The sequence below is a fragment of the Andrena cerasifolii genome, chromosome 15, assembly GCF_050908995.1.
Source record: "Andrena cerasifolii isolate SP2316 chromosome 15, iyAndCera1_principal, whole genome shotgun sequence".
Taxonomy (NCBI): Eukaryota; Metazoa; Arthropoda; class Insecta; order Hymenoptera; family Andrenidae; genus Andrena; species Andrena cerasifolii.
The window spans coordinates 6,753,491-6,776,682 of record NC_135132.1 but is presented as its reverse complement, the minus strand read 5'-3'; the positions used below and the strand labels follow the sequence as shown (position 1 = coordinate 6,776,682).

Genomic DNA, 23,192 nt, shown 5'->3' with positions numbered 1-23,192 from the left:
ACTGGAAAATTCGTTATAATAAGAGAAATATGGCCCATAAAGCGACGAGCGTAAATATGCCCGACGAGCTTTAAACGCGTTTCTCTTGAAAACACTTGTTGACCTGGTTGACAGCGTAACTCGACATCAGACTGTCGTAGGGCCTTCAAATTTCGCGCGGTTATGCAAAAATGCATTGTCTATCGCACTACCACCGGGATTTTTTTTTTATTCACGAGCGGTTTTTATACACAAAGACCTGTCAAAATTTGTTAACCTTTTCATTCAACCTCGTGTCAGAACCCAAAGTCGCAATATTTTTCAAATCCTCTACGTCATACCATAGCGACAAGCATCTAGTTTAAAAATATGATTGGCTTCTTTATTTCGGATACGTGAAAGTGGAGAAATTCTGTCGACCAGGTATTCGAACGGCATATTTTTAACGCCACCTACGTCCTCACTGAAATGTGTTTTTGCAATGTTTATATTTTTCCATATACTGTCAAAAGTGTGTATTATTAAAATCCCAAATAGAAATGTACTTTTCCCCTCACAGAAATTGCAAAGTTAACCTCACTCCTCGGGTCTCCAAAGTGGTGCAACCCCGTAAAGCAGTCGGCGTTAGCATATCTCTCGTGGGCGGGCAAACGAGTATAAGTCAGAATTATTAGTTTTGCAGGAAAACACTTGGAATATTTAAAGTGCTATGTAAAATCAGGTGTTAAATTTTGGACGTGAAAGTTGAGAACGTATGCATTAAAAGAAACTTGCATTTTTAACTTTAATCCGCCAAAAGGAAGAAAAAAGAAACTGTTTAAGCTTGGAGTAAAAATTGACTTACACTCGTCTATGACAGTAAAGGTGCGATTCCACGGCGCTCAGGGGACTCAGCTTAGACCAGCCTATGGCAGTGGTTCTCAACCGGTGGTTCGTGCCTCAAGTGGGTCGCCACGTTTTTTAGTTCTATTTATAATATTATTAAGTTAGAATTATATTCTGAAATACCTATTTTTAATACGTTTTCTTTACCTTATTAAATTTACTTTACCTTATATGGTGAGGAGGTCGCAGGTTGTTTGAATATTATAAGAGGGGATCGCGACTCGAAAAAGGTTAGAAAACACTGCCCTCTGGTTTTCCGCTTCGCGGTCGGTAAACCGATTTTTGACGAGCCTATAAGCCCCGCCGTGGGAGCGCGCCTTAACTCCGATAGCGCCTTCCCAGGCCCCACAAGTCTCCCTTTCCGAAGGCGAGCACTTACCCAAAGGAGCGTCGTTGAATGAATCGTGAAAACTTTCAGCCCTGCCGGAAGACGGCCCCGTTATCACCGGGCGGCCGGGGAGGCATCGTTATCAGGTCGGTGACGTGGTGCGGTTCAATTGCACTTCGGCGAAGTCGAAGCCAGCTGCCATGCTCAGCTGGTTCATCAACGGGGAGCCTGTAAGTGACTTACGCGGAACGAGGCTGGCCGTGGTAACATTTCAACTTGTCACCAGCCATGAAATTCCGTGGGAAAACCGAGTCACGTTTCCCTTCCCTGCACCCTATAATTAAACCCCCTCCGCTGATCAACGGCTCCTCTATTATCGACGTAAGAGAACGACGCCCGGCCAAGTAGTTGTTTAGAGCAATTTCCTGCCGGTTCCTTATCCCCGGCGCCCTTCTATTAATAAGTTAGCATTTCCCTCCTCGTCCGCACCTTCGCCGCCCCGAACTCTAGACTCCCACGGGAGGAGACGGAAAGGGTGACGGCGTTGTAACTTATCCGCTACGCCTCGCTTATCCACGTCCAACTGCAAACTCGTCCCCCGCACGCGCAAAAAGTGAGGGGGAGGAAGTGTCCGCGGCTAGACGCGCGGCGCTGTAGCCAGGTACGTGAGGTGCAGCGGTTTTTCGTTGCATATCAGGTCGACACGCAATACTTGAGGGGGCCCCACATCACCGAGGTGGATCGCGAGGGTCTGGAGACGGCCGTGCTCGGTCTGGAGTTCCGTCTGCGTACGAAGCACTTCAAGAGGGGAGACTTGAAGATCAAATGCCTGGCCACGATAGCGACCGTCTATTGGAAATCGAACGAGCTCAGCATAGAGGGTGAAAGGCCCCTCAAAATGCCGGTAATGGAGAGCAGGGAGACAAGGGCGCAAGGCCACACGCACGCGGAACATATCTTAGGAGGTAACAAAGTAAAAATTGGATATAGCTACGGGTGATTCGCGGGAGCGCCGCGAGGGGGGTGATTCTTCGTAGGCGAAATGCGTCGACTATGTAGAATTACGCTCTTATCGTCCGAGCCTCTGTTCCCTGAAGGTCGCTCGAGTACTCGGCACTTGGCGGCGACGTCTCGTTGCCAGTGGTTCTCAACACTTTCTTTAAAATCCATCCACAAGCGAGTCGAGAGATTTCAGTTTCATGCGAGGCTTCTCAGAAACGAAGCTGCCCGAGTTATTTTCTAATTGAAGAATCAGGCTCCCTCCTGTATGCTTCCTTATTCCTCTTTTTTGGACTCCGCGAGAGAATATAGCACCGTGAACCTCTGCCTGCAAGCAGCAGCCCTCTTCTCCCCGAGGTTCGAATATCTCGCGGCCGTGAAAGATTAATCGTCGGCGTGATATCGACGCGGAGGGGAAAGAACTAGCCTTCCAGGTGGATTCAGCGGAATATCGTTGGAAAAACTGTGACGGCGTGTCGGCGGCACGTAGCGGCGTCGACACGTATCGTCTTTGTTCGTTTGCCGACAATTTGCTGACTTACGTTGCATGGCCAACAAATGTCAGGCACCCCGTGCAGCTGCTGAAGCAATTCCCTCGCCAATATCGATCGAATTAGAGCCGCGATATGTCCTGATTTTTCGCCCGGAGCTCTCCCTCCGGCGCACCTCGTTCCTTCTCGTCAGCCGAAATTACCGAGGAGATAATTTGTTGGTTGCAGGAAGCGGAAGCGGCACGCTGGCACCCTGCATCTTGCCGATGATCACCAGTCTATTGATACTGCGATAAGGAAAGGGGGTCACACACCGTGGACGCCCAGTCCTTCGTGCTCATCCATTTCAGGCCTCCTGGAAAAACAAAGAACAAACCGAGAGTCTTGCGGAGATCACTGTGTACTAAATTAACCGTGTTGTTTCTATTTTTTATAATCGCAGTTAGTGGAGGTAGGGCGAGGACATAGACAAGAGTCAGAATATACTTAACGGAGTACATACGACAGTTAGGGTGTTAGCGGTGGAGGGACGTGTAAATTCTTAAGTACTGGGTTCATCCATAAGTCTGCGCGTATCTTCGATAACGTTTTAATCTACCATCCTGTCCGGCCCATTACGCGCCGCTCTCCTAATCCACTGTACTACCACTGAAGACTACGTACGTGCCGCGAGCACACACGTACCGCACAAACTTATGGATCGACTTCGCGGGAACTGGATCGATCGTGGTTGTTTCAAAGTTTTTATTCAGTCGTTGGTACAATCCAATGGGCAGGTAAAATTTATAAGTCTATCGTGGAAAACGTCGAAACGCATCCGGCGTTCGAGGATACGAGGCTTTCGAATCTGCGTACATTCTTTTCCTCTCCTTCAATCTTCTTACTGTTAAGGGGATCTCGAGCACGTGCGAATGAGTACTTATTCACTTTGATGCCTGTCTGACAGAGAGCGCGAGATCGAATGCCTAGCATATTTATATCTAATTGTACACGAGTGTTTCTATCGTCCATTCGAGGGAGAACGAGGAAGGTTCAGCCCAGTGAGAAAGAATGCTCTCTTTCATCGTAGCTTTTATCAATCTAGTCGCTATTAATCAGCCTCAAAGATATGTTATTAATCTAGAGTTATTGCGTGAGCTGTGCGTGAGCGTGTGCGTGTGTGCGTGAGCGGCGTCTGTTTACCAAAGAACATTTCGCGCTGTAACATTCCTAATTGTTAATTACAAGTGAGGCATAGGGTGTGTAGAGGCATCTTCGTGTACTGCCGCCACTTTGTGTACGAACCGTACGGTATACATATCTGTAAGAGCACTCTGTACATATGTACATAAAATCGAACCGACTTTTATCTTTAACTTAACGTTCTGATAATAAAGCGACGAACGAGAGAGACGGGTCTCTGTAATCTTCGCGACGCGCGTGCCATTCGTGGAGATCTCGATTTATTTATGTATTAAGATAAGGGCATCATAAGGCGGAAGTACTGAAGAGGCATCTCTCGCTGAAGAAAGGGTGCCGCTGCCTCTGCGGCTGGCAACTCTTCGCAGGCGATCTGGCGAAGAAGCTGGAAATCTTCTGCTCCCCAGGATTCGCCGCATCTTCCACATCCTCCCACTCGACCGGCAGGGCCCGCGAATCCAGGACCTTCTCAGCGGTGGCCCAGCTGAACCTGACGATGCGCGGGAACCCGAACACGGGGTCCACGTTCTCCGGCAGCCATTTCTTCGTCTCGGGATCGTTCGGGTAGCCGCTTCCGTATTCCGACTTGATCGAACCCTCGCGGAACTGCCACGCCCGTATCGCGTGGTCGCGCGACACCTTGGCGCAGATGCTGGCTGCGCTGACGATAGGGTACGTCGAGTCCGCCTTCTTAGCGACCACCACCTTCAAGTCCGGGAATATCTGCTCCAGCCTGGCCTGATACTTCTCCGGCCTGCCTACGGTGTCCACGTAGATCTCCGTGATGCGTGCGCCAGCCTCGATCACCAGCTTAGCCAGCTCGATCGCCGAGATCATAGACACCTCGTTCAGGGACGTTTTGCTGCGACGGTACATACAGTTCGCGATAACGTTAGGGGATATCACGTCCACGGCCCATCCCATCCGATCGCCGTGCTTGCAAATCTCGTCGAAAATAGCGTCCCTCTTCTCCTCCGTCAGGCTCTTGGAGTCGGCGCAGCCCAGGTCCACGAGAAGCTGCTTTTCAGACACAGGTGCGTAAGAAACCCCATAAACCATGGGTCCCAGGACCGGGCCCCGTCCAGCCTCGTCTATGCCAAGCTGGCACGGCTTGTCCTTGCATATCTGCGGTACCTAAATGGAAATCCAAACTGTTCAACGCTCCAGGAAGATGCGGCGCTAGAGTTAGGTATCTCGTTCGTTTGGAAAACAGATTACTTTAAAGTGTATTACGGTGGGAATCAATGGCTTCTGATTAAACGATGTTTATTTGTAACCAGTTTACTCTATACTCCCATACTATAGACTACACATTGCTCTTTAGCAATAGAGTCTCCTACATAGCTTCACATGCTACATCAAGATTGTCCCTAAATCAGAACTCCGAAAGCTGCACAGCCATCTGACAACCGCGTGCTGCGTCAGAACCATTCCTTATGCATCCTTGATCCTTAACAAGTCAAGCTTATAATTAGCGATGGGATCCGAAGCACTTTGAAGCGCTTCAAATCTATATATAGGACGAAAATTTTGAAGCACTTTAAATATAATTCCAAGCTTAAAACTTTTAAAAGTCTTTTTAAGTTCTCAGTCTTCATAGGTCTTGAAAGTCTTGAAAGTGACCATCTGGTTGCCAAGAACTCGCCAGGGTTGCGATTTATTACTTATTGTCCTGCGAGTCGGCGACGGACGTACATACAGGTACAAAACCTACCGAGACTTTGAAGCACAAGAGTTTCAAGACTTTCAAGACCAATCAAGACTCAATACTTATTTTCAAGAGTTTTAAGCTTCGAATCATGTTCGAAGTGCTTCGAATTAGTCACGACAGATTCGAAGCGGTTCGAAGTGCGTCGGATCCCATCATTACCCATAATGCATCCAACCTTTTAACCTCCAATCGCGTCATTAATTCTCAGGTCACGAAATAATCGAAGCGAGCGCCGAGTAAGGAAGCAGAACCTCGCTGCTGCAACTAACCAATTGCATCCCCATTTTTTTCGCCATACCTCCGACAAATGAACTTTATTAACGGCATTATCCCAAGCCCGGAAATACGGAGTCAGCTCTCCCCTGCAGGTTATCCGCGTATCTTCCTCCAGATTATTGCAACTCGTCTCTGAATCAGCCTCCCCCGCGATTTCCCTCTGGCTCTCCATGATGCTCTTGTGTTTTCTCGAACCTGAAACCGACGAAACCTAACCTCCTCCGCAAACGTCACCGTTCGGACTAACCGCCAAAAACCGAAGGCGCGCGTATCGATAGGTCGCGCCTGTATCGACCAGCCGCTGGCGATTCTCTACGGTCCGCGGAAATAAACATCGTATTCGATCGTTTTCTCTCGATTGCACGAGGGACCCATCGGCGGAGGTGCTATCAGCTCGTAGAGAACCAAGATACCCGGAGGATCGAGCGGCTCGTGGAGGAAAGATCTGAATAGCGAGTGGCCTATCGATAAACGAGCGTTCCGGTATCGACCTCTGCGCTGCCAGTCCAAGGATTCCTGGCTACCTGTGTGCATGTGTGCCCGCATACGCGTGCCCTCGGTGAAAATAGTTGATGACGCCGTGCTGTAGTACCGATATCTCTGTGCCGTCGCGAAATACAACATAACCTCGCAAAGAAAATGCCCGAGCTCTTATCGGTGTCGTTCGAGGCCCTGTACCCGCGAGGAATTTGATTCTCACGCTCTCGTGCCGTTCCGCAGACCGCTCCCCGAGCACGTCGCAACATGAAAGTGATCGTAAAGAAGCTGCAAGGAAAAGAATGTGTTGTTGACGTGAGTAGCCCTTCGTCGCCCGATGCACATTCCGTCGCCCCCCCCCGCCGTCCTCTCCCCCTTCGATTTCCTACGGGAACGTCGCGTAACGGATTTATCTCGCTGACGCATCGCGGTGCTTCTCGAACCTTCTTCCGTCCGCGGCTTACCACGCGAGTCTCTCTTTAATTCCTCTTAACAAGTGGTTCTTCTGTCCGCAGATGATGCCCTCGGAGACAGTTTTGCAGCTGAAGCACAAAGTCAGCGATCTTCTGGGCATAGATGTTCCACAACAGAAACTCTTGCTCACGGGCAAGACGCTCGCTGGTAAGGATCCCCGCGAGAGGAAGCTCGGCCCGAGTTTCTGATCGCTTCGATTGTAATTTAACGTTTCAGACGAGAACCCGTTGAGCTTCTACCCGGGGATCAAGGATGGCAGCAAGCTGAACCTGCTGGTGATTAAGAAGTCGGAGGAAGGGTCTAGCAAAGAGAAGTCCGCGCTGCGAAAGTCGGGCACGCATCTCCTGCGCGATGAGATCTCTAAAGTTCTGAGGCATTATTACACGGAGTCCGAGACACAGTCGATAGTAAACGAGTTGATAAAAGACCTAAAGAACAAAGTGAACAACCTTAGTTATGACGATTTAGAACGATTAGCGACAGCACTGCTCCAGGACCAAGAGAACATAGCTTAAGGACACTTTGATTTTCTCCTACTTCTGCTTATTTCGATTATTGTAATACACTTTTATTTAATTAAACCGTTGCCTCATTGTACACCCCCGTGACCGGTAGTACATTTCAAGCGCGAGAGGGGGGGGGTGGGTGGGAGAGGGCGCTCCGTCGAGGGAGGAAACTTATGCAACGAGCAATTTTATTAAAACAGACGAGCGTACAATGGTAGCCGGCCGCTAAGGGTCTGCCAAGTCCAGCTGGCGGAAGTATCTCGCGACTAGGCATATAAACAGATTCAGCGCCCTCGTTTCCTGTAGCTCTAAGTTCTCCTGCAAGCAGAGCGAGCGAAATTAAACACCTCGGCGCGGAGGTCCCGTAGGAAAAGTTCAGCCGAACGACTTTTTGTATCTTTTAATATGAATCCCGGCTTTATTTATCTTCCTTTCAGACTACTTTCCGAAATCATTCTCAGACCTATGTGAATGGCAAGTTTAATACACATTTATGGAATAAAATTGATTTGTTAAAAAATAAAAGCTGCGTGTGTTCCTTGCTTCACAGCCGATAAAGCGAGCTGAACTTTTCGTCGCTGTGTCTACGGTACGTATAGTTCGACGCCGGGCATTACCGAGCTTGCGCGAATCACCGAGCACGTTCGGGCCAAAGTGCGCAGCCAGGAGCACACGTCCGGAGTCAAGGGCATCTCCAGAACGACCAGCAGCGCGTAAATCCACTGGCCGAGCTCGTATTCGATCTTCTTCTGCACGGCGACATGCTCGGCCAAGTACTCCAGTACTTGCTCCACCATCGGCTGGTTCAAGCAGAACACCGTGTTCAGCGTTGGGAGGATCTTTGTCCTATCTTCTCGATTCGAACAGAACGTGATCCAACCTTTCTCGTCGTCCATGCTCGGCTGCAAGCGCGAGAAGTTAACAGCGGGTAAATGCTCGCCCTCTGAATGCTTGTATACCCACCAGGTCGATTTTCGTGGGTCTCCACTTGCGCTTCGCTGTTAGAATTTCATTCTTCAACTGGCTTATGTACAATCGGACGTGGGAGAAATCTGAGACCTGGCACAGCTGCCAGTCGAGTGTAGGGCTGAGCCATGACGGCGCCTCCACGCATCCTGATAACTTGGCGCATTGGTCTCATTATTACGTCGGACGTTCCTAAAATGTTTCGTCAAACCTCGTCAGTGTATTCCGCTACGTAATCGCGGATCTACGATCGCGTAAGATTCCTTCCGACAGCAGCGGAATACACTCGGCGAAGTTCCGCTAAACACTCTACGAACGTTTCATACTTCGTTTGGTTAACAAGCGCGCCGCTTCGCGAGAGGCTGCAGAACGATGCAGAAACTTACAGGTTCGACGTCGATCGTCGGGTTTTTCAATCGCTTCTGATCGATGTCGGCTACCACGATGTCCGCGCATTGTCGTGCTTCTATTCTGCGATAAAGTAGCTTGAAATTAAATTAATCCTCGCACCGCTGCGAATTCGCTCGTTTACTTACACCACCCTTTTGATGTACTCTTCCCCGGAGGCGGGCGGCAGGGACAAGTTAACATTTGCGTCGATCTCGCCGACTGAGAAAGCGGGCGCTCTCAAGTAGTCAGTCATCGCGTGGACGAATGTTACGTTGAGACAGTGAACGGCTTGTTGTTAGTATCCCTTCCACTGTTCAACGGGTACCCAGAATCATGGTCAACATCTCTGAAGGTTAAGACGCGTATTTGCGAAGGCCAGCGGCGGTCAGTTCGAAGGGAACTGTGGAGGAAAGCACGTAAGTGTATTTAAAGGTGATAAGGCTAGCGGCGGATTAAATGTTGCTTACACACCTTTGTGACGAGCATTCTATTGAAAATTGGATATTGCGTACCATGAGGAGAGATTAATCGGATATAAATACCGTTTGACATGTAGCGCGAAAGTCTGTAGCCGCCTGGCGGCCGTTCGGCGAACTGAGCCTGGCTTCCATTTTGACCAGGAAATTTCGAAATGTTAGCCGGCTCGCAGGATTGGGTGTAGAACATTAGTATGCGACACTAGCGGTTGGTACGCGAACTAATAGTAATGGCCGACGCAGGTATACAATTTATTGCGGTCTACTATATAATTTTTACAGCATCGACGAACTGTATGCAGAAAAAAATGTTGTGTAGCAAATTGTAACGTTACCATGAACAATGATCTCAATTTAAGTTTTCATAAAAGTGCCAAAAAGTGGAGCAAGTAAAATTGTCCACATTCCATACTTTTACATATTTCAATATTGTGTCTAAATGTATTGTCAAAATTTTTACTGTAAGAAATAACTTTTAAAGAAACTTTTATGCTACTGGTTCCATATAAACATGTAGTAAAATGTATATCTGCGTCGTTGAAATTTGTTGCGCCACACTAGCGCCACCATTCCCGTGGTGGTAGTTTCCTTTACCAATAAACGAGGAGGTGTGCGAGAGAGAGGGGTGTAGTTATCCGACAAGGAGGGGGATAGAAATATGTTTGCCGAATGAAAATTAACGAATTTCTCAGTTTCTGCGAATATTATGTGAACTTTTAGAGTAGATCTTGAAGGATAGACTGTTGGTTAGTTTTTTATACGATAGTTGTGCGGATTTTCGGTATAGTTAAACGGAGAAAGCGAGAGATTCGTTAATTTACAAGCGCTACGCCATGTTTCTGTCTCCCTCCTTGTCGCACACTACACCCCTCTTTCTCCGGCAAGCTCGGCCCTATCTCTGCGCTTCTCGTACACTATCCCCCTCTCTCTCTAACACCTCCTCGGTAATCCTGCGACCCTGCTGACTTTTCAGAATTTCCTGGTCAAAATGGAAGCCAGGCTCAGTTCACTGTACGGCCGCCAGGCGGCAGCAGAGTTTCGCGCCACCCGCCAAACAGCGATAAAGGTTAATAATAACAAACAATTCTGTGGCTGTAAGGGAAAACGACCCGTCACAATTTCAAAAAATTTGAGTCCATGCATAATTTAGCTGTAGAATACAGGATTTATGTATTTACTTATGAATATTGAATATTGTGCGAAGTGAAGGAACTATACGTTCATGTCGTAAAAAAAAACAAGGAAACATTGCAAATAAATTAAAAATTGATGTTTAGAACTTTAAACGACAATATCTCGAAAGTGGAAACATGCAGGGTTAACAGCGATTAATTGCAGTGAATGGAGGGGGAAACACCTACAGGAGTGATGGTAATGTGTGCATGAACTGACGCCAGCGCCAACGCGAAGCCAGCTGCGGCCAATCAGCGTCGACAACCTATTTTCTGGCAACACTGATTGGCCGTGGCTGGCTTCGCGTTGGCGCCAATTCACGCACACATTACCATCACTCCTGTAGGTGTTTCCCCCTCCATTCACTGCAATTAATCGCTGTGAACCCCGGAAACATGTGACATACAGCGTTTGTCCTTACAACCACAGAATTTACCAATTCACTGTCTTCAGGTAAGCTTTATTTATCTGCGTATGGTTAACGTGGAGTCTAATTTCTACTTGCACTATGCATTCTAGGTCCAAGACTTATTATCGAACAGCTCTAGCTCTGTCGCTCTGAAAGTAGAGAGATGGAGTACACTTTGGAGGATGCGTTTGCAGCGCTGCAAGACACGCAAAGAGAGCGCCAGCAAGAATTAGATGATCTGGTAGCTGTGATATTGAACAGCGGTCCAGTCGCTGTGAGCAGATCCGTTACCCCCGAGGAAACACAGAGCAAGCAACAGAGGATGCGCCAGTGTTTACTGAATCAAGTCCTGAAGGAGGTGCCCAGAGATTACCCTGTCCCGGAAACCTCCGACCTGCACGTCGAAGCTTTGAGAGAGCTGGAGGAGGAAGTGCGGAACGCGCAGCAGCTTTTTGAGAAGACCAAGGCACACCTTGAGGACATTAACGAAGACATATCCTAGTGCGTAGAGAGATAGGCGTGTCGGAGCACTCCGCTTTGATCGTGTAGCATCCGCTATGTTTGTTCCAGCTTGGAGAAGAAGAAGATGGGCCTCGAGAAGATGAAGGAAGCTTGCACGGGCGCTGCTGAGTTGGTAGCGAATACAACCTACGCCAAGGAGCATCTCATAGCGAAAAAGATGTTCCAGGACGTGAAGGAGGATCTGGTATAACAAATGCGCAAGTTCAATAGCGCTTCGCGTGCATTTCGTTTATTGCAGTTCCGCTTATGTTCATAGTTCATCGTGGTGGACACGCTTTTCCCGGAGAACCAGGACTTCAAAGACTTCTTAGCGGTAAGTATCGAATGCCTCGGTGAGATTCTTTTGAGAATACAGTTAGATACATACGTTTTTAGTCACTGACGTCCGCATACCGGAAGGGTGGAAATGATTTGTACGTGGACGTCACGCCGAACGTCTTTGATTTCGTAAATTTTTTGGTCGAAGCCGACATTGCCGTGCTTCACAGGAATGATAAGTCTAAAGTTAGGTTGATGGATATGTTATGAGATACTATGAGAACTGTACATGTATAGTAAAACTGATATTTATATTTTTAAAACGAAGCCCTGAATTTTATATGCGCACTCGTACAAGTGGACGAGATGCGCGGGAGAGATGTTTCTTTCGAATTACATTGAGGCCGCTCGTCCCCGAAAAACTTCGCGGATGTAACTCGAGAAAATTCGTCAGATTTTTCTTAAGAGATTAACGGGAAAAAAATTGAGTTGACGAGGGTTGATTGACGCCGTTGCTCGGACGAACGGCCTCATAATACTCTTTGGTTCCTTGAAACTTCACCACATGAACGGCGCTCTCTCTCTCAACACTCGGACACCGATACGTTCCCACTCTTGCCGCCCGATCCACAATTCCTGGGCGGACTCTAAGCAACTCAATATCGCGGCACCCTTCCACGCTGTCATGCCGGGATCCATTTCCTTAGGTTGCGTAATGATGTCGAGTTGCTCTGCAATGAATAGAAAGCAACACTTCGATATCTGTCGCTGGATGAAGAGTACAGTACACAAGTACACGTACCAGCTCTGTACATGTAGGGAATTTGAAGAGAGATCCGATTGTGCAGCCACATTCCAATACCTTGGAACTTCATGCCCGAGCCGACGACGAGTACGCAGCTGTACATCTTCCGCTTCAAATCTTCCGTGGCTGTAAAACAGGAACGATAAATTCACCTTACCCGCTTCAATCGCGATCAATTAGACACGTACGGCAACGATCGATACTCTGCAGCACAGCGTGATCCAGGCCCAGAAGCTGCTGGGGGCCCACCACGAAGTCACGCGGTGCATCGAGATCGCGATTCGACAAGGTAATCGGAGCCGAGTCAACGGCATCCACGACTACCTCTTCTTCCGCTCCGGCCGTTGGAGCGATCGCTTCTTCCTGCATCTCGGACGTTTGCTCCAGGTTCTCTTTCATGCCTCTCCTCTACGGGAAAGTAACCTAACAGTGGTGGGAATGTAAGTAGACGAAGGCGTTCCGCGTACTTACGCTCGTTTCCCGTAAGTAGTTCTCATCGTGCGGATCTTCCGGGTCCCCCATCGATCTCTTCTGTATGTGCACGGTATGAGTCCCAGTCACCTTGAATAACTCCGGTTGAAACAAACTCAGCGGCGCTACTAAACATTCGTCGCCGACCTAAGGGGAACACTCAGTTAACTTAAATTTAGTCGAATTTTTTATTTCAGATGAACCAGGACAGAGCTACACTCGTATATTAATTATTAAATATGAATACAAAGAACTGCAACTTCTTCAAGGATGCATAAAAACATGGTTCAAATTTCAGATCAATCGAAATGATAGTTTCTTTAAAAAAATCCTAAATTTTGCTGTTTTTAGCCCATAAATCTGGTTTAGGACGCTGAAAAAATCGATTTTTTTTTATTTTCTAATTCTTATTCCCAAAGTTGCAGACAGAAATTCGAAGAAGCTTCATAGATACAGCTGACGTAACAGATGCGTGTCGCGCAGATATAGGTATACGGTCGAAAACTTTAATCGCGTTTTTCTCGAAACCACGTTTTCTAAACTTGAACTTCTTTACTTGAATATACAGTAAAACACCCTTAAAGTTTTGGAAAGATTCGCTTTATATTTGTTGAGGAAATAATTCTTAAAAATCACCGTGTTTTCAGGGTCCTAAACCAGCGTTCCTTAATCGATCTACGATACCGTGGAGGAGGCTATACCTGAAGAGTATACTTCTCCGTTTGTTGCTTGGGCTTCCTAACGACGAACGTCTTTTCCTGGGAGCCGCATATGTTTAAATCGACGTGACAGAAGTCTTTTTTCAGTTGGTTCAACAGTAGCGCGTCGAGCTTGTTAGCAGGCTCGCAGCTTTTGTACGGGAAGGCGCATTTCTGAAGCAGCCAAAAGAACGTCTGTGTGATATCTCCTCCCCCGTAATCCATGCGCACTCTGGTGTTTCTGTGGGAGATCCCATCCTCCACGCAAGATACTGACGTTTTCTGATCGCCCACGTCAACGACGCACGCGTACCCTAAGCCCGCGCCGAACGTGGCTGCCACGTGATCCTGCCGAAGAATCAAAACAGTTCGCACCTCGCATCTTCAAACTTTCCCTCGACATCTACCAACCTGTAGCAGAAAGCAGGCTCCGAACCCAATGTCGCAGAGCATCAGCGTCGTTAGTTCCTTCAGGTACTGCCTGTTGTAGATGTCCGGTATAATGAGGACGGCTCTGTAATGCTTCAAGTCCCTCAGAGGGATATCCATCTTCTCCGCGAGCACGTACTCCCAAATAGTCTTCAAGTCAGCCATGACGGCTCGCAAGCTGCCGCCGGGCGACGAGTGTACGTTAAGCTCTCCTCTCTTGTACGGGAAGTGGACGTTGAAATTATCCTCTGGGTTCAGCGATAATATGTCGTCGCCGACGACTATATCCTTGTCGGTCCTTATCCATTCCACGCTGCAAGGCGACGACACCTCCGGGTTCGATCTCCGATTGAAAGCGGCGATTTGCTGAGGAGGCGTAGCGTACCTCCTCCTGCCGTCCGACTGAAGGCAGGACTGCAAGGTGTGGGACACTTGGAGGCGAGATTCTTCCATTGCCTGTGTCAGCTCTTTCGTCTACTAAAAATAACAGGAATGAGACATCTTTGGCGGGACGTTGACGACGCGAGAGCTTACTCGTGGGACGGTGGGTGGTAGCAAACTGTCTTTGTACTCTAAGCCTCCGAATAAGCGTCTCCTCGCAACGGCGTTCAATATAGTGCACGGATTCAGGTCGGACGCTCGACCCATTCTGAGATACATCGAGCCAGGGTGGATGATGACGATCGTCTGCGCCTGGATTTGCTGAAATTTAAATGGCACTCGTCACAGTCGCGCCAGCTTGGTTGTTTGATATAGGCATTCGAACATTACCTCGGCGCATGATTCTTGAAACACTGGCATGATTACGTGGGCCCTTGTGCTACTTTACAAACTGCGAGCTTACACGCTTCTTTCGTCCATCAGGTCCCCGATTTGGAAATGAAATCTGAAATTTATAAATGAAATGCTATTGTCACGGATTAACGAAAGCAATTGCAATATGTGTAACTTTTCCTCTGGGAAACCTTTTATTTGAGTCGAAATAGAGTTTAGCGATACCAATTTTGAGGTTAGGAATGTTTTCGTTTTGAGGCGAGAGATGGCTGTTTTTAAAAATTAATAAAAGTATTTTGTAAAAATACCGTTTTTTAGATTTCGAAAAGAAATGTTTTTCTATATATTATGTATTTAAATACCCACTGTGTTTATTTTTTCAATATGTAGGTTTTAGAAAGATAAATGAGGTTAGGTTTGATTTATTTAGATATTTTTGCGGCCGCCTTGCGTCGCAGATCTTATGCATCGATTAAAAATTTTCCAAACACCTCTCACATTGAATTCGAGCATTGCTGTTTTACTTTTTAGAAGAATTATCGTGTTACGGTATATAAATACGTAAATATACTTAAGTAGTTGGTCACATTAGAGGTTAGAAAATATGTTCAAATTTCCGAGTCTATAATATAGCTTTTCAATGGATAGATTCCTAAACTCAAAATTGATATTTTGGCCTGTTATTTGATACGCGCTTTCGATGAATATAAATTTACGGTGCAAAAAAGTTTTTCCAGAAAAGGAGTACCTATTGCATTTCCTCTGAGCCTGAGCTCCTCGAATGTAATAACCTTTTTGTTTAACCCAGACACATTGGTATTTCATTAATTCATATTATTCATTATAATTCATTATTATTCGCTATAGTCGAGTCAAAGTTGCAGTGCCAACGTTTGCATCCGATTTAATCGAGTCCCGAATTGCATTTGCAACTGCTGATAAAACATTCCATCGAATCATAATTAAACGAATTAAATCCGACCGAGTTTCCCTCGGATATTTAAAGCCAGAGCTTCGGAACCGCTTTAGGTTTAGGTTTATTGTTTTCTTACAGGTTAATTTACAGTCTGTAAGATGGCATTCCAAGTCATAATTTGTGGCGCCCAGCCTAGCGACGTGCGAAGCACGCCGTCGCCACGTCAGGTTTACCACCTAGATAGACGGGGTTGACCATTGAAGAAGAAGATTCTAGAGAACGCTATATAGAGATGTAAAAGGAACGCCACGTATAGCGTCTTGAGTATTAGTTTGTAAATGATAAAATATATATTTTCATTATTTCTACCTCCTAAAACCACGAGTCATTTCTTTTGAGTCAGAATCCTACTGTACGCCGAATTCACGCTGCACTCATTCATAGTAATGTAGAGTGGGGAAATAACCCCACAAACTTATTCTGCCCAACAACCTATAATCTAGTCTCTTATACTTATTTCTAAATACAATTATTTTATCACATTCATTCGTCCACCAATTCTTTTTCATAATTCCCCACATTGCGCCCTGTTCCCATCCCCACTATAACTACCCTCCCTTTCTAAGGGTACGTTTATGTTGGAGCTGCGATAAACGATCAGAGCGAGACGACTACATAGATGACCAACGATAAAAGCATCGAGAAAGAAATATTTCTTTTTCTTCGCTATTATCGCAGCTCCAACATTCTATTCAATACTTATTATCTCACAGCCCCTTCTAGGTTCTATATCACATTACATTACATATCAGTCTTTCCGTCTACTTGTTTAACCGTATTTCCTATGTGTATCTTTATTTTGTCTTCCGTCTTCATTCTCCACCGTCCCCTTCTTCTCGGTTTTATATCTCCTTTTTCATTTTATGTGCGTTAAATTAAATATTTGAGAACTAGCTTTAAGTCAGAGGCTTGTTTCGCGGCTAAAAATTACAGGGCCATTCTGTCGCTTCGATCTGCGGGTAACATGTGCTTTTAACTTGTTAGCACGTGGAAGAGTGCGTAGCGAATTATTCGCACGGAAATCTGTGATGGAAGAAAGTGAGAGATCTCAGTAAGGACGTATCTCGAACATATTTATATTAAAGAGCGTCGCTGGAACTTCGTTAATCCAAGATGAGCACGATACTGGAGAAAATAGCTTCTATCGAAGCCGAGGTAACCTTTCTTCTGTCGCCGGAATCATCCACAATTACCTTGCGCGCATTTATTCGCAAGATCCTTTTTTCAACAGATGGCTCGCACTCAGAAGAACAAAGCCACCTCCGGTCACTTGGGCTTGTTGAAAGCCAAGCTGGCCAAACTGAGGAGGGAGCTTATAACCCCCAAAGGCGGCGGAGGCGGCGGCGAGCAGGGCTTCGAGGTGGCTAAGACTGGCGATGCTAGAATAGGGTTTGTCGGTACGCGTCGGAATACAGAGTCTTAAACTATAGCGAGCCAGCCCTTTTTAACTTTGTTTCGATGACAATTGCAGGCTTCCCATCCGTGGGTAAATCTACGCTACTGAGCACCCTGGCCGGGGTCTACTCGGAAGTAGCGGCCTACGAATTCACGACCCTCACTACTGTTCCAGGGTGTATAAAGTACAAGGGCGCGAAGATACAGGTCCCTTGACTCGTCTCCTTACGTAGGAATGCGTACCGAGCACTTTCGTGAATATTCCTCTTCTCTTTCAGCTGCTGGATCTTCCAGGTATCATAGAAGGTGCCAAAGACGGTAAAGGTCGCGGAAGACAAGTTATAGCGGTCGCGAGAACCTGTAGTTTAATATTCATCGTTCTGGATGTATTGAAACCACTCGGACACAAAAGGTTGATCGAGCACGAATTGGAAGGCTTCGGGCTGCGATTGAACAAGCAGCCGCCAAACATTACCTTCAGAAAGAAGGATAAAGGTGGCGTGAATTTTCAGACCACGGTAATTGAGTAACGGGAACAATGAATAAAACTACATAGTCTAGGAGCTGGCTACATAAGGGTCAAACGTGACTCAATGCAGTCACAGTTCTTATTTAAAAATGTTGGATTAGTGTTGCCGAACACGAAATCGCTGGTCTGCCGCGTCAGTCCGGGGAACTAAAGCTGGGACTTCCAATGCGCGGCTCGCTGCGGCGGCGGTCCCACTAGTGCAAGGGAGAAACAGATGTATACTTCTTCCTTGCACTAGCGCGCAAGCCACCTATCGCGCTTCTCATCGACGTCTGCCAAGGTCTTATCCTCCACTTGGAGGTCTGCCATTTTGCATATCATTCGTTAACCCCTTGGCCTACCGTTTAAATTCCGACCGCCGGCACCAAATCAGGACCAGCGGCGAGCCACGCGTCGAGCTATTTCACGGTTCGGCTCAGCGTCCGAAGTTGTCAATCGCACACGTCTGAGTTCCGTTACGCAGTTGCAACAAAGTAAATACACGTGTATGCGGCCAGTAATAACTGAGATGAAAAGACATCGGCGAAAAGTTGAGTCGTAGTATTTACTAACCTCGAGCCTGACCCTTGGTGGTTACGTTTCGCCCGATCGACGTACCACGAGTCGCGCTCGTGCTTTCCATCTTTGACCCGATCGGGAGACCACGAGTCTCACTCGATGCTGTAGGCCCAGGGGTTAAATGCGTAAACAATAAGTATATGAAATTTCAGAACTGCAAGAATGACGTTATTGCGCTAGAAATTTTACCCGTTTAACCGTCCGACTGCATTGAGTCACGTTGACCCCTATGTAGCCAGCTCTCGGGCTAACGCGCGATTCGGCTTGTTCGGCGTTACGTCGCTAGCTTTCGTTTATCTTCAGTGCCTGCAGTCGGAGCTCGACTTAGAAACTGTTAAAACCATCCTGTCCGAGTACAGAATCCACAACGCGGATATCACTTTGAGATACGACGCCACTTCCGACGATCTCATCGACGTTATCGAGGGGAATCGCGTTTACGTACCGTGTATTTACTTGCTCAACAAAATAGGTAATTATTCGGTTCGATTTCCCGATGACAACCTGGAGCTAAGTCTCTCTTCTCGGCTTCAGATCAGATCAGTATCGAGGAGTTAGACATTATTTACAAAATACCGCACTGTGTGCCTATTTCTGCTCATCACAAATGGAACTTCGACGATCTGCTGGAAAAAATGTGGGACTATCTGCAGCTGGTCAGAATGTAAGTCCCCGGAACGATCGACCTCGCTTATATACGTATTCTCGATTTAATTAGTCTGCTGTGTTATGCCGCAGCTATACCAAACCGAAGGGCCAGCTTCCGGATTACAGTTCTCCTGTGGTGTTGAACCGAGAGAAGCGAACCGTCGAGGATTTCTGCAATAAACTTCATCGGTCCATTGCGAAGGAGTTTAAATAGTAAGGTTCCTTTCTGGCTTGGAATTAAATCGTTAGCGCGTTTCACACATTTGCGGCACGGCACCGTTTATACGGTAAAAGGAACGAGATCTTTCACACTTGCCGTCGCCGCATAGACGGAAAGCTTCTATATGATCTTCGCATTTTTTACCGCGAAAACGGGGCCGTGCCGTGAATGTGTGAAACGGGGCTTCTACTGGCTCTAAAACGTTGTTTCATTGATTGCTTTCAGCGCTCTTGTGTGGGGACAGTCCGTCAAGCATCAGCCGCAAAAAGTAGGGAAGGATCACGTGCTGTGCGACGAGGACGTAGTGCAGATTGTGAAGAAAGTGTAATTCTACTCGAAGTTCCGCACGAAAACGATCTTTTACGATTAAGGATATCGGCACTCGATCGGTTTCCCCTCTGCTTGTTACGAACACGCAACGTTTTCATTTTAACACCGAATGCGCGGCAAAAGCAACACGAGAAGCCTCTCGTTACACGTATCGGAGGAATGTAAGTACGAATGAGTGGTTGGAAATTAGTTTTCTATCGTGTATAAATTACTTAAAAGCTGCGCAAACGTTCGAGGACACTGTCTTCTGCATGAAACTGAGCGCACAAGGAAGAAAGAATAAAACTCATAACCGAAACGCATCGCGTTATACGCCCTTCAAGATATACTCCCTTCTTTGTTGATCCACTAACTTCTCCAAGTGTTCGCACTTGGACTTCGTGTCGTTTAAGTCTTTGGTGAGGTTCTTTATCGTTAGAACCTTCTGCGTCATGATCAGTTTAATTCTGAAACGCAAAAGCAATTACGAATATAAGCAGAAGAAGCAATCGTACTCGGCAGAAATTGATATAGGACCTGCTATGCAGCTGAGCCATCGAGGTGTCTTTGCTTGCATTATTTTGAGTGATCTCTTGGTAAAGCGAGGCGATCTTCTCCTCGAGTTCCCTTTTCTCCGCTTCGATTTCTTTCCTCGCCAATTTCTTAGCGCTGTCCCGTTCTTCGCTTAACCGTTCGATCACCTGAAACTCTTTCCTCTTATCCCGGATCCTCTGAGAAGCGTTCGCGCGATACTCTACCTCATTTGCATTCCTCAAGTCGGACACACACTCCTGCAGTCTGTTCTCCAGCTTCTGCAATTCAGCTTCCGCTCTGTCGAGCTTTTCCTTCGCTTGCATTGACTTACCTTTATGAAACTGTTCGTTATCGATCGCAGTTTGCAAGTCCGTCTCGAGCTTCTCTCTCAAAGATCTAGAACAACGAGGCTGTACCAGGGAATCACACGAATTTAGCGCCTTACAGCCACTTTAGCTACCTCAGTTTGCAATCGAAATTCTGCTGAAGGCTCAGCTTCGAGTCCCTGGAATCTTTCTCGAGGCGTTCGATGGCCAGCTCGATCTGTCGATCCCTTTCTCTCCTACACTCGTCTCGTATCCTGCTCTCTGCTTGCCCAACCTTCTGACTCTGTTGCCTCTTGTAGTCTGCCAGCCAAGCCTCCCATTCTGCCTTCAGTGACTCCTGCAGAGTCTTCTTCTCAGCGGAGTGCTGTTGCCTCAGAGCCTCCGCTTGTTGCTAAAACCCCAGGCCTCTTAGATCGACACTTACACCGGCAAGCTTCCAATCCCAATTCTACCTGATACTGCAGGTGCATCCGCTGCGACGCGGCTTCCCTTTCAACGTCCCGCTTCGCTTGTTCTTTACCAAACTTCTCCCTGTCGCACTGCATCTCGCCCACGAGCTGTATTTCTCGCTCTTTAAACTGACTCTCCTGCTCCGCCAACTTCTCCTTGTACCTGAAGAAGCCTGAGCTTTAAAAATCGTTCTTAGAACGTGGTTGTAAAGATCGCCCTGCACCTGGTCCACAAGATATTCTTCTCGCTAGCCAACATCCTTTCGTGGCTGGCCGAGAGCTCCAGTCGCAGTTGCTCCAGCTGCTGGTTCGACCGGCGTATTATCCGCAATTCCGCGTCCTGCAGCTCCTTCATGTGCACGTTCCTCAGGTTCTGAACCTCCTCGGCGTGCTGCCCCATCATCTGCCGCAGCTCGGGCTCCAGACCCTTCACCGTCATCTCCTTAAAGCGTTATCGAAGGTCTAGAGGTTTGCTTAACACAGCCATGAACAGAGCTCCCTTCGCGACAGAGACCTTGATCCTCGTCGTTCTAGCCTCTATCCACCGCTCCCTCTTGATCTTCTCAGCCGCGGCGTAGTGCTCTTTCGCCCTCTGCAACTCCACCGAGTGCCTGTCCGCGGCGGCCTTCAAGTCCCTCTGCATCTTCATCTCGATCTCCTTGACCCTCTCGGCGAGCGAGTTGCACTTCTCGGTCAGATCGGTCTTCTCCGAGATCAGCTGCTCGATGAACTTCTGGTGTCTCTTCACGATAACTTTGTACTTGTCCTCCTGCGCCTGCGACTTGGACGCGTTGCTCTTCCGCTGAGCCTCCAGCTTCTCGCACGCCAGCTTCCTCTCGGACTTTAGCTGCTCCTTCAGAAGCGTTACAGCCGCGCTCTTTTCTTCCAGCTGCAGCCGCGCGGTGATCAGATCCTCTTTAAACGCGAGAGGCGCATTTTCCACTTCGACAATGCTGGACACGAAAGAGACTTTCACAGGGTCGCCGGATATATATACGATACATGCAAGGGTGGATTTGTATGGAGGCTAAGTAGGCTGCGAATTTCCCGCGAAATAAATTGAAAAAGGTTTGAACGCAGAGACTTTAAAAATAATTCACTTCGTTCTTCATCTAGCAAATTAGCAATAAAGTGAGTTGCCACATGGAATTATTTTTAAAATCGTCTCAACTTTCTTAAATTAGGAATATTAATATTTCACGAAAAGGGGTGCTTGTTAGCCTAGGTGCGCGAAATCTCCGAATCCACCTCTGGATACTCGAGCGCAGATTTCTCACCTGTCGTAGCCAATGCAAGGCAACGCTTGGGAATTACTGAGCATCTCCTGAAGCATCGCGGCGTCTACCTCGGGCACGTTCACCTTCGTCTCGTCCAGGGAACCTGTCGGGTTCAAAGGGATTAATATAGACGAGAGAAATAGCCGACGAAGACTCTAATATACCAATAAAATTGCTGCCAGGTACCCTCTTCGAGTTTCGCTAAAAAGGACATTATGTCGTCGTAAGTCGTCCCCCCATTCGATCCATGCTTCCCTCTCGAGTCGTCTCTCTCCGGCTCTAGCTACAGTGGACAGACACAGAGGTAAATTTCTCTCCTCGGTACGGCAGACCTAGCGACATGTCCTGCCTCGAACCTGCAACCGATCCAGCTCAGGCATTCCGCTGGTAATGTTCTTCTCCAGGTCGCTAATCATGCTACAGAGTTGCTCGAACGAGCAGGTGGTCGATTCGATGATGTTTTGATTGTAGTCTGCTTTCTCCGCCTCCGCCGCGTTACTGTCGATATATCCGTTTTTGGGGACGGTACTCTCCACTGCGATTCCATGCTGCTTCATTGAAGCATGCTGATCTTTTGCGGGAGAGGGTCTGTTGACGGGGGGTTTCCCGTGTATCTTCGGGTGGCTGATGTTGATCATACTCGATCCTCGCGCTTTCGATTACGTGCCGAACGTTTCTGCCTGGGATTCCTGGCTGTTATTTTATAATGCGTTTACGTGTTACGGTCGCCATGGCAACACCAACGTGACGAATGCGAAACAGCCGGCAGCTGTTTCCAAACTAACCATGGGGCAATGTAGGAGGGAAGCGGAGATTTGACGAGTGTAGTAAGCTTGTGAGTTTAAATCTTTTTCAATTTCTATCGCCCAAAGTTTGCAGCCAATTTACCCTATACACAAATCCACCCCTGGGACCATATGTTGGGATTGCCTACGATAGGGGCCCGGCTAAATTTCCGAAAACGTCCATGCTCTGATTCGGATAACATTTTACAAATATTTTCATTTTGCATAGAAATGTTTGGAGGAGGATTTTCGGCGATTCAGAACATAATTTTTTGTCATTTTAATGTCATTCCCTACCTTACCGACGCAATATAGGGCTAACCTCTTAAAACAAATAATCACCGTGCCACAGACCAGGTATACTTCGTCGATGCTTAAATGTTTTCGGTAACATTTAATTTTAATTCTTACCACTCGTAGCATTGTAATCTAATTTTAGACTGAATCGATAACGTTGGGTGCGACACGAAAATGATAAGGAGGCTCGCTAGTCCACCCGAGCGTGTGATA

At 47.3% G+C, this 23,192-nt stretch overlaps 8 protein-coding genes across 13 annotated transcripts in view; 4 read left to right on the top strand and 4 right to left on the bottom strand.

The window, feature by feature from the left end:
• LOC143376937 (uncharacterized) overlaps positions 1 to 5,137 on the top strand; it is a 109,795-nt gene extending 104,658 nt beyond the window's left edge. For both annotated transcript variants that reach the window (XM_076827739.1, XM_076827738.1), the window contains exons 4-6: positions 1,283 to 1,422; positions 1,890 to 2,157; positions 2,911 to 5,137. In XM_076827739.1, the coding sequence (XP_076683854.1) occupies positions 1,283 to 1,422; positions 1,890 to 2,157; positions 2,911 to 2,978 (476 nt within the window). In that variant the 3' untranslated portion in view covers positions 2,979 to 5,137. The remainder of the gene's footprint in view (positions 1 to 1,282; positions 1,423 to 1,889; positions 2,158 to 2,910) is intronic.
• LOC143376934 (ribonuclease H2 subunit A) lies at positions 3,737 to 6,173 on the bottom strand. Its single transcript, XM_076827734.1, has 2 exons — positions 5,871 to 6,173; positions 3,737 to 4,995 (listed from the first exon to the last, which is right to left on the bottom strand). Exons 1-2 carry the CDS (start codon positions 6,018 to 6,020, stop codon positions 4,150 to 4,152), a joined length of 996 nt encoding a protein of 331 aa, XP_076683849.1. The 5' UTR covers positions 6,021 to 6,173; the 3' UTR covers positions 3,737 to 4,149.
• A 102-nt stretch (positions 6,174 to 6,275) lies between these two features.
• LOC143376943 (ubiquitin-like protein 4A) lies at positions 6,276 to 7,830 on the top strand. Its single transcript, XM_076827747.1, has 3 exons — positions 6,276 to 6,640; positions 6,841 to 6,946; positions 7,016 to 7,830. Exons 1-3 carry the CDS (start codon positions 6,593 to 6,595, stop codon positions 7,312 to 7,314), a joined length of 453 nt encoding a protein of 150 aa, XP_076683862.1. The 5' UTR covers positions 6,276 to 6,592; the 3' UTR covers positions 7,315 to 7,830.
• Gem2 (Gemin 2) lies at positions 7,482 to 9,278 on the bottom strand. 3 transcript variants are annotated; one of them, XM_076827741.1, is made up of 6 exons: positions 9,133 to 9,278; positions 8,808 to 9,061; positions 8,658 to 8,742; positions 8,269 to 8,427; positions 7,923 to 8,207; positions 7,482 to 7,623 (listed from the first exon to the last, which is right to left on the bottom strand). In XM_076827741.1, the coding sequence occupies exons 2-6, from the start codon at positions 8,912 to 8,914 to the stop codon at positions 7,531 to 7,533; spliced, it is 729 nt and encodes a 242-aa protein (XP_076683856.1). In that variant the 5' UTR covers positions 8,915 to 9,061; positions 9,133 to 9,278; the 3' UTR covers positions 7,482 to 7,530. The 3 variants fall into 3 exon arrangements, with proteins under 3 accessions (XP_076683856.1, XP_076683857.1, XP_076683855.1); XM_076827742.1 differs by having other exon boundaries at positions 8,808 to 9,007; positions 9,133 to 9,277; XM_076827740.1 differs by having other exon boundaries at positions 8,808 to 9,255.
• Positions 9,279 to 10,613: 1,335 nt separating this feature from the next.
• On the top strand, positions 10,614 to 11,822 carry LOC143376941 (uncharacterized). The gene is made up of 5 exons (XM_076827745.1): positions 10,614 to 10,763; positions 10,830 to 11,220; positions 11,290 to 11,425; positions 11,498 to 11,554; positions 11,617 to 11,822. Exons 2-5 carry the CDS (start codon positions 10,883 to 10,885, stop codon positions 11,767 to 11,769), a joined length of 684 nt encoding a protein of 227 aa, XP_076683860.1. The 5' UTR covers positions 10,614 to 10,763; positions 10,830 to 10,882; the 3' UTR covers positions 11,770 to 11,822.
• On the bottom strand, positions 11,792 to 15,449 carry Arp8 (Actin-related protein 8). Of its 3 annotated transcripts, none has more exons than XM_076827726.1 (9): positions 15,425 to 15,449; positions 14,674 to 14,788; positions 14,437 to 14,604; positions 13,885 to 14,376; positions 13,477 to 13,821; positions 12,776 to 12,922; positions 12,493 to 12,712; positions 12,302 to 12,430; positions 11,792 to 12,230 (listed from the first exon to the last, which is right to left on the bottom strand). In XM_076827726.1, exons 2-9 carry the CDS (start codon positions 14,701 to 14,703, stop codon positions 12,058 to 12,060), a joined length of 1,704 nt encoding a protein of 567 aa, XP_076683841.1. In that variant the 5' UTR covers positions 14,704 to 14,788; positions 15,425 to 15,449; the 3' UTR covers positions 11,792 to 12,057. The 3 variants fall into 3 exon arrangements, with proteins under 3 accessions (XP_076683841.1, XP_076683840.1, XP_076683842.1); XM_076827725.1 differs by lacking the exon at positions 15,425 to 15,449 and adding an exon at positions 15,043 to 15,362; XM_076827727.1 differs by lacking the exons at positions 14,674 to 14,788; positions 15,425 to 15,449 and having other exon boundaries at positions 13,885 to 14,379; positions 14,437 to 14,578.
• Positions 15,450 to 16,566: 1,117 nt separating this feature from the next.
• Positions 16,567 to 19,630, top strand: 128up (GTP-binding protein 128up). The gene is made up of 8 exons (XM_076827732.1): positions 16,567 to 16,807; positions 16,884 to 17,049; positions 17,124 to 17,254; positions 17,326 to 17,565; positions 18,438 to 18,606; positions 18,669 to 18,798; positions 18,873 to 18,995; positions 19,228 to 19,630. The coding sequence occupies exons 1-8, from the start codon at positions 16,766 to 16,768 to the stop codon at positions 19,328 to 19,330; spliced, it is 1,104 nt and encodes a 367-aa protein (XP_076683847.1). The 5' UTR covers positions 16,567 to 16,765; the 3' UTR covers positions 19,331 to 19,630.
• Dila (centrosomal protein dilatory) lies at positions 19,630 to 22,696 on the bottom strand. Its single transcript, XM_076827724.1, has 10 exons — positions 22,254 to 22,696; positions 22,084 to 22,180; positions 21,898 to 22,000; positions 21,135 to 21,573; positions 20,845 to 21,062; positions 20,624 to 20,783; positions 20,306 to 20,562; positions 20,070 to 20,241; positions 19,849 to 20,012; positions 19,630 to 19,778 (listed from the first exon to the last, which is right to left on the bottom strand). Exons 1-10 carry the CDS (start codon positions 22,533 to 22,535, stop codon positions 19,640 to 19,642), a joined length of 2,031 nt encoding a protein of 676 aa, XP_076683839.1. The 5' UTR covers positions 22,536 to 22,696; the 3' UTR covers positions 19,630 to 19,639.
• Between the last annotated feature and the right edge of the window lie 496 nt (positions 22,697 to 23,192).

Coding starts and splice junctions, on each gene's coding strand:
- 128up (XM_076827732.1), top strand. CDS start 16,766: ATGAGCACGATACTGGAGAAAATAGCTTCTATCGAAGCCGAG. Junction 17,050..17,123: donor TGCTAGAATAGGGTTTGTCG/GTACGCGTCGGA, acceptor TGACAATTGCAG/GCTTCCCATCCGTGGGTAAA. Junction 17,255..17,325: donor ACAAGGGCGCGAAGATACAG/GTCCCTTGACTC, acceptor CTTCTCTTTCAG/CTGCTGGATCTTCCAGGTAT.
- Gem2 (XM_076827741.1), bottom strand. CDS start 8,914: ATGACTGACTACTTGAGAGCGCCCGCTTTCTCAGTCGGCGAGATCGAC. Junction 8,428..8,657: donor CGACGATCGACGTCGAACCT/GTAAGTTTCTGC, acceptor CAATGCGCCAAG/TTATCAGGATGCGTGGAGGC. Junction 8,208..8,268: donor GACCCACGAAAATCGACCTG/GTGGGTATACAA, acceptor TCGCGCTTGCAG/CCGAGCATGGACGACGAGAA.
- LOC143376943 (XM_076827747.1), top strand. CDS start 6,593: ATGAAAGTGATCGTAAAGAAGCTGCAAGGAAAAGAATGTGTTGTTGAC. Junction 6,641..6,840: donor GAAAAGAATGTGTTGTTGAC/GTGAGTAGCCCT, acceptor TTCTGTCCGCAG/ATGATGCCCTCGGAGACAGT. Junction 6,947..7,015: donor CACGGGCAAGACGCTCGCTG/GTAAGGATCCCC, acceptor TTAACGTTTCAG/ACGAGAACCCGTTGAGCTTC.
- Arp8 (XM_076827726.1), bottom strand. CDS start 14,703: ATGCCAGTGTTTCAAGAATCATGCGCCGAG. Junction 12,713..12,775: donor ACTACTTACGGGAAACGAGC/GTAAGTACGCGG, acceptor ACTTTCCCGTAG/AGGAGAGGCATGAAAGAGAA. Junction 12,431..12,492: donor GCAGAGTATCGATCGTTGCC/GTACGTGTCTAA, acceptor CCTGTTTTACAG/CCACGGAAGATTTGAAGCGG.
- Dila (XM_076827724.1), bottom strand. CDS start 22,535: ATGATCAACATCAGCCACCCGAAGATACACGGGAAACCCCCCGTCAAC. Junction 21,574..21,897: donor CCTTGCATTGGCTACGACAG/GTGAGAAATCTG, acceptor TTTCGTGTCCAG/CATTGTCGAAGTGGAAAATG. Junction 20,784..20,844: donor AAGAATATCTTGTGGACCAG/GTGCAGGGCGAT, acceptor AGGCTTCTTCAG/GTACAAGGAGAAGTTGGCGG.
- LOC143376941 (XM_076827745.1), top strand. CDS start 10,883: ATGGAGTACACTTTGGAGGATGCGTTTGCAGCGCTGCAAGACACGCAA. Junction 11,221..11,289: donor ATTAACGAAGACATATCCTA/GTGCGTAGAGAG, acceptor TGTTTGTTCCAG/CTTGGAGAAGAAGAAGATGG. Junction 11,426..11,497: donor AGGACGTGAAGGAGGATCTG/GTATAACAAATG, acceptor TTATGTTCATAG/TTCATCGTGGTGGACACGCT.
- LOC143376934 (XM_076827734.1), bottom strand. CDS start 6,020: ATGGAGAGCCAGAGGGAAATCGCGGGGGAGGCTGATTCAGAGACGAGT. Junction 4,996..5,870: donor ATAAAGTTCATTTGTCGGAG/GTATGGCGAAAA, acceptor ATTTCCATTTAG/GTACCGCAGATATGCAAGGA.